The sequence below is a fragment of the Mastacembelus armatus genome, chromosome 22 (assembly GCF_900324485.2).
Source record: "Mastacembelus armatus chromosome 22, fMasArm1.2, whole genome shotgun sequence".
Taxonomy (NCBI): domain Eukaryota; kingdom Metazoa; phylum Chordata; class Actinopteri; order Synbranchiformes; family Mastacembelidae; genus Mastacembelus; species Mastacembelus armatus.
Genome location: NC_046654.1, coordinates 15995403 through 16003204, shown reverse-complemented (window position 1 = coordinate 16003204; position 7802 = coordinate 15995403). Strand labels below are relative to the sequence as shown.

General features: G+C 40.4%; 1 protein-coding gene across 1 annotated transcript; it reads left to right on the top strand.

Annotated features, from left to right (window-relative positions):
- Window positions 1–1060: 1060 nt before the first annotated feature.
- On the top strand, window positions 1061–3540 carry LOC113128865 (tigger transposable element-derived protein 6-like). The gene is made up of 3 exons (XM_033325015.1): window positions 1061–1230; window positions 1496–1810; window positions 1928–3540. The coding sequence occupies exons 2-3, from the start codon at window positions 1505–1507 to the stop codon at window positions 3461–3463; spliced, it is 1842 nt and encodes a 613-aa protein (XP_033180906.1). The 5' UTR covers window positions 1061–1230; window positions 1496–1504; the 3' UTR covers window positions 3464–3540.
- Window positions 3541–7802: the final 4262 nt, after the last annotated feature.

The window sequence follows — 7802 nt, the reverse complement described above, 5'->3', positions numbered from 1 at the left end:
AGCTTTCATGTGTTTTGAACTGAGGAGAGGCTTCTGTCTAGCCACTCTGCCATAAAACCTAGATCAGTGAAGGGCTGATCTAGGCTTTAACCATATGGTTGTCCTGGAAGTATGTCCCATCTCCACACAGGATCTCTGGAGCTTAGTGACCATTAGGTTCTTGGTCACCTCTATTACTAAGGCCCTTCTCCCTTGATTGCTCAGTTTGGCTAAGCGACAAGCTCTCGGAAGAGTCCTGGTTGTGCCAAACTTCTTCCATTTGAGTATTATGGAGGCTACTGTGCTCATGGGCAGTGCAGCAATTTTTTTTTGTGGCCTTCACCAGGTCTGTGCTAAGCAACAGTCCTGTCTCTGAGCCCTGCAGGCAATTCCTTTGACCTCATGGCTTGGTTTTTCCTCTCATATGTATTGCCAGCTTTGAGGCCTTATATAGAGAGGTGTGTGTCTTTCCAAATCATGTCCAATCAATGTAACGTTGTATGACCTACTATGGAACAAGTCTGCCAGAGCATATCTTTACATTTTTACATTGTGTGTATATATGTATATATATATATATATATATATATATATATATATATATACATATGTATATGTAGAGAGAGAGAGATCACTTTAAAGCAAAATGCAAATGTCACTATGGAGTAAGCTGTGTATGGAGTGTAAGGCTTATGAGTAACACATGGAGGAAAATTTAAGTAGACCAGATGGGAGATGTCTAAGGGCACAAATTCACACTATTCTGCTTTTATTGCAGTAAAAGCGCTGTCTCAACTGCATTTTGTGCTGATGATGAAAAGCGACTTTGTTTTAAATCCATCTCACTCAGCAAACAGTGCTTATGCACAATTCTTAAACCATTAAACTCCACAGAAGAACCCCCTATTGCACCACTTTCTTTTTGGCCTTTGCTGTCGTCCTGAACTACAAGAGACATTACCATGAGCTGCCTTTTCTGTGTTTGTCCATGTTATCTCTTCAAAGGGCAGTGTGGGTTTCAGACAGTACCTGCCCATCTTCAAACTGCTCCCCATTGACTGTAATAGGGGAGACCGGGTATGGTTGTAACATGGGGAGAGTTGTAACACCACCACTTCCACCAATCAGGGATAAGGTAGGAGTCATATGATCATATCAGTGTTTGTCTGCTTCCTTCCCAATCACACGCGGTAGTTGTCAAGGCTGGAAACATATACATGCAGATTCTACAGAGAAAAAACTGATTTTGAGGTAAGAAAGTAGCTATTTGACCAAGAAAATTTTTTTGTTTAATACTTAAACTATTGCAGTTATAATCATATGACTTATATTAGATGAAGTTGTGGTTTCTCAGGCTAAATGTGATGCACTTTTCCCCTGCTAATTTCAAGCCACTGAGCTAATACAGCTAGCTAAACAATGGCTGACAGGGGTGGGGTGGGTTGTAACACATCTTTAAATAGTGTTACAACCATCCCCTTACATACAACTAACACCACTTTCTTCATTCTAATAGATTTACAGAATGCCTAGGCAGTGGAAGAGAAAGACTGACAGAGGTGTGCCTGCCAATGTTTTAAAAGTAGCATCTGATGAGGTCACAGGGAAAGGCAAGTCAGTCAGATCAGTTGCGAAGGCACATGGGATCTGCCATGTAACACTGAGCAGATACTGCAAATCATTGCAGAAGCTGAGAGACCAGGGGTCCAGTGACCTTCCTAGTGTAGGTTACCGGAGCAACAACAAAGTTTTCTCTGAGGTGCAAGAGAAGAACTTGGCTGACTATTTGACTCAGGCAGCAGACTTGTATTATGGACTGACTCCACGTGAGGTAAGAATATGACAGGCTAGCCACCAGACCAGAGAAGGATTGAACACTAGCACAGGTGTCAGACAAAAAAAATGTTGTGCTTTTTGTACTCAGGTTTTCTATTACACTTTCTTTTAGGTCAGAAAGTTTGCATTTCAGCTGGCGGTAACATATAACATCACACACCCACAAATATGGAATGAGAATCAGATGGCAGGACCTGACTGGTTCACTTTCTTCATGAAACGGAACCCCAGCCTGTCAATGAGGAGTGCAGAGGCAACCAGCCTCACACGGGCCACAAGTTTTAACCGCACAAATGTGGAGCGTTTCTTCAACAGCCTAGGACGGGTCATTGAGAGATACAAATTTGACGGGAGCGACATATGGAATGTAGACGAAACTGGTGTAACAACAGTCCAGACACCAGAGCGTGTTGTTGCACGTCGTGGAGTCAAGCAGGTTGGTGCAATGACATCCGGTGAGAGAGGAGTGCTTGTGTCAGTAGCATGCGCTGTGCAAGCACTGGGAAATGCAATTCCCCCCTTCTTTGTATTCCCTCGTAAACGTTACAAAGAATACTTTGTTCAGAATGGGCCAACAGGGAGTGCTGGAAGTGGTAACGCATCAGGATGGATGCAAGAAGAAGACTTCCTCTTATTCCTTAATCACTTTGCAAAACACACAAAGGTGAGCCCAGAGAAGAAGGTTTTGCTTTTGATGGATAACCACTCTTCACATTTATCTGTGAAAGCTATTGACTTCTGCAAAGAAAAGGGGATTGTGCTACTTACCTTCCCTCCCCACTGCAGCCATAAACTTCAGCCACTGGATTGCAGTGTCTATGGCCCTTTTAAGAAAATGGTGAACACAGCAAGTGATGCCTGGATGAAAATGAATCCGGCCAAGACGATGACAATATATGATATTCCAAATATTGTGAAGACTGCTCTGTCAGCTGCAACACCCAAAAACATTCGAGCTGGTTTCCAAACCACAGGTATTTGGCCCTTCAATCCTGACATTTTTGAGGAGTGTGACTATGCACCCTCACAAGTCACTGACCGTCCAGACCCAGGTACATCATTAAAATCTGGAGCTTTCCAGCCGCACTCTCCACCAATTCACCTGGGGACTGCCTCCTCTCCTCCAACTAACCAGGTTACTTCTGGCTCCTCTGCAATTCATGATGCCACCATGTCCTGTGCTCCAGCTGAACCAGCCACATCAGGGTTGTCTCCAGGTCAGGTGTTCAGTCCTTCGGCTTTACGGCCATTTCCAAAAGCAGGCCCAAGGAAAACAAGTAGTGGGACCAGAAGGAAGAGGCAGTCTGAAATACTCACTGATACACCAGTGAAACAAGCATTGATGGAAGAAGAGCAGAGAAGAGGATCAAAAAATGTAAGAAAGAGTATCTTGGGAAAAAATAAAGGACGGCAAAAGAAAAAGGAGAGAACACCACAAAGAAAGACCACAAAGAAAATTTTGAAAACCAATGCTGAGGATTCTGAGACCTCAGATGACGAAAACCTTTGTGTTGTCTGTTTGGAGGCATTTGGCAACTCAAAGCCGAAGGAAGTGTGGGTAAAATGTGCCCAGTGCAGTCTCTGGGCTCACCAAGCCTGCACTCCAGGGTTACCAGCATTCATTTGTCACCACTGTGACTCTGATTAAGAATAGACACACAACATCATTTCTGATTTAGACCTACATGTTCTTTGCGCAGGTATATTGAAGTAGCGCATTCATTAAGCATACATACTGTTTGTTCCTGTACCGTTTGTACAGGAAGTTTGTTCTAGTTGACGAATTTACACACACAGAGCCACATACAAGAACACACACACAGACACCAAAAACAGTGTATCATTCTCAGACACTCACACACACACTCTCCTGAGTCAAACAGAAAGTGGATGGTCAGTGAGAAAGAGACAGACATTGTTCTGGATTGTTCTCTGATTTCAATAAACCTCATTAAAGGCTATTTGAAGACTATCACATTGTGTGGCCTCTGTTTTTTCTTTTTTTGGGTACTGTTACAACATACCCCAGTATGTGTTACAACCTACCCCGGTAGTGGGGTAGGTTGTAACAAAGGAACACCATGTATTTGACATCACCTCACAAAGTCTGTGATACTCTTGCAGGCGCTTGAATTGGTGTCATTTGTAGTCAACAAATGTGGGTACTCTGTATAAAAGTTTGAGAATTCTAACTCAAAAATTCACTGAGTTACAGGTATTGAAGCAAAAAGTGTTACAACCATACCCGGTCTCCCCAAAAATATGTGCAATTTCAACAACCCTAAAGCTTGAACTGGTCAGCGTGCATGGTGAGAGTGTTTGATTTAACAGCTTTTGTGGAGTGCACACCTGCAGGATCGGGATTTGGCTGCAGCATGAGCTTCACACAACAGCTGGTTGTCTTGAATTAGTCCAAGTTTCTGGTCAGTCTGGGCAGGATTCCCTGTTGTTTTGTCAGTGGTGGTAGACAAATCATACAGAAAGTGATTCCTGCCAGGGTTGTGTTCAATGTTCCGTTTTCAGGGGACTATGGGCAAATATCCAGCTGGAGATCTTAGCTAAAGAAGCAGCAGAAAGCAACCTCAACCCAAAAAAAACAGGGCTGTGAGGCTGCAGGGGTATACATTACATAAAAATCCTCAATACTAAACAGTAATGAAAAATTGCAACAGGTCTCTCACAAGTTTTTCACCTAATTTACAAGATTGAAGTTTTGATAAAATTTTAACAAGAAGTGATGACTTTGGGACTGTGTAACTTAAAAAGACTCTAATGATTTTTGATTAATAAAAATAGAAAGAAGTCAGAGTGAGTTAACCATGCACATGTTAGTAGTGCTGTTCTTTTTCAATTACTGTTGTTGTGATGGGGCATCTTGGGGTTTAAATAATCTACACAGACTTAACACAATTGCAGTCGTAACTGGAGATTTGTGGTATGTACCATATAGGTAAACAAACCAACTGCATGGCTGAGTTGCTCACATGAGGTATTTAGGTTTTTATCACACAGTTACTGCAGGTGTTGAAGTCATGATTTTGAAAGTACAAGTGTTTTAATCATGTTGATATTATCTGCATTTACCTCTGATTATTGAATTAGTTATCTTTCCTGTTCTATGTCCATGTGTCAAAAGTAGTGAAAAGACATCCTAGTATGAAAAATTGATTTGCTCACATTACTAATTCACTATTGTAGCACCAGAAGTGCAGCCAGATTCTGCGCTGTGTACTCCTGACATTGTTGGCATTTAACCAACAGTCCAACATCCCTAACCTCACACGTACACATACACACACACACACACACACACACGCACACCACCACCACCACCACAAAATCTTCTATTTTTATTTGCATATTGTTAGAACTCAACAAACACTTTTTAGTCAGTCAGCAGTATTTGGTCTGAAATGGCAAATAATCACAAAAAGTTTTAAAAAAGATAGAAACTTTGGCGTCATTTAAAAAGTCTGTTTTTGCCTAACAACATATGTGTAAAGCATGATGGTCTTTCACATGTTAAATCACGGAGTGACAAAACAGCTTTTCATGACCTGCGGCTGGGCTGTGTCAAAATAGCTGGTAGTTAGGGTGAAGATCATTTAACAATCTGGATAGTTTAGGTCTTAAGTCATAGCATCAGTGCAATTAATACTGTTTTGATATTTGGGGGTGAAGGGGATGTTGCTGTAATGACTGAAAACAGATATGACAGGCATTCTGTTTTTAATCCAAGAAGTTTAACACAACTTTAATCACTGAACTATCACTGAATGTGGGGCTGGGTGTTAACCTGGAAGGACCACTGTTGTTAAGAAGTCCACCTTGCATAGGCAGCACTGTGTCACGTAATGTGACATGATATGCTACATTCAGCATGACTACATACTGTGCAAAAAGACTACCTTGAGGCAAGAAATCCAATTTTCATAAAGGTTAGATCAAGCTTCACAATTAGGTAATTAAAACCTCAATAGTGTAATTTTGGAGAATTTAACCACTTGGTAAAATGGAAAATGTAATAATTAGAGTTTTGAATGCTATTGACTGCAATATTTCAGAAAAAACACACTGATAACAGCATGGTAATATGTGTATGTTTTCTCTTTTTAGTTATAAAGGAATAGTTTGGAATTTTTGCAGTACAACCTATACCAGTGATGAAAAACAAACACACCAAGCACAAGCAACAACAAAAGAGCAGAGCGTGAGATAAACACTTTTACATGTATGTATTGGATCTGAATATAGTTGAATAACTAATGATGTAAATGTTCATATTTCAAGTTTTCATAAATTTACTACAAAGGCTAACGTCTGTGTCCAGTTGCTGTCATGAGCGCTTGGTGATAGGAGCAGTGCTTTGTGATGCAACAGTCAAAGTGTAGACAGTTTTTCTATGAATAGGACAGTTGATTTTCCTCTGCTTCCAGTCTTTATGTTAGGGTAATATTTTCTACACCCAGGCCCCTGAAAAGAAAAACAACTAATGGTTTAAAAGGGAAGGAACACACCTGAAAGAACATCAAAAGTAGACAAACAGAAATGCAACAGATCTTGTGTGCAGACAAATAAAATAGTGAAATAACAGTAATTAAGGGTGACAGTAGATAGATGTAAATGATAAACCTGAACCTAATAAGATGTTGAACAAATTCCACAGACAGATAGGACCTGAGATCAAAGGTACAAAGAGGAAAGGGATTTCCACATACTTTAAGCCATGTGGTGCCTTTTACTGGTGCAATATAATATGGTTTTTGCTGCCTCTTCTCTGTGTTCCTGCAGATGCATTAGGGGAGGAATTTTACGTGTTCCTTCTATTTGAGGTAAGCATACATTAAGGTTGAAACACACAATACTGTTGCTTGGTTCAAGCTAAATTTTAAAGGTGAAAGTTTTTAATGAGTAAAAATGTCATGAGATATGCAACAGAGGCACAACTGACTGAATTTGAAGAATCAAATCTGTTTTTTATTTGATGTTTATGCAAATATGCAAGAAAGTGATTTATTGAAATTGAATGGAGTCACTTTTGTAGTGGCAAAAACATGTATGTTAGCTTGATTTGTGACTCTAAATTGCCCATAGGAGTGAGTGTGAGTGTGTGTGGTTGTTTGTCTTTGTGTGTCTATATGTGGCCCTGTGATCCTGTGATGGACTGGTGACCTGTCCAGGGTGTTTGGGTTTCACCCAAAGAGAGCTGGGATAGGCTCCAGCAGATCCCTGTGACCCTGGTTAAGGAATAAGCGGGTATAGATAATGGATGGATGGACTTTTATGTGTGTGTGAGCACATCTGCTGCATTGTCTCAATGTGTTACCCCAGCAGTATATGTAAATCTATCAATGTTCCAATGGGTCACCTGTACCTACTGTCCCTGTGATAGTAATAAATAATGGGGTTTGTCATTAGCTGGCCTACTTTTCTCTCTCTCTCACACACACACACACACACACATGCTTGCATAGCTATCTTTGTGAGGACACTCATAGACATAATGCTTTCACTAGACCCTAACAATAACCATCACAACTAAATGCTTCATCCTAACCTAAACCTAATTCACCACGAAAACGTCCTCACTTTGATAGAAATATGCTAAAAATGGTACTCAGAAAGAAAGCTATACAAGTACACACACAGTCTTGTCAGCAAGCAGGTTTCATGTGATCCCTCAGTGTTCATACATACACAAGGTGTTCGGATTATTTTAATTGTGACTGGAGACTGTCTTTGCGAGTATTAACATTATTTTGATTTCTAACTTTCTGTGTGTGGGTGTCAGTTTGATGTTAGACATCTGTATGTGTACAGTATATACAGTATTTTAGTTAGTCATCCATCTAAATCTTCCTCTAGATGTTTACAACAGAGGGCAACTACTTTCATCACAACACCTACAGCCATCAGCAAAGGTGATGATTGTAGCCTCAAAATGTTTATATATTAAAAAATGTAGAGTGAAAAAAAAAAGACTAACA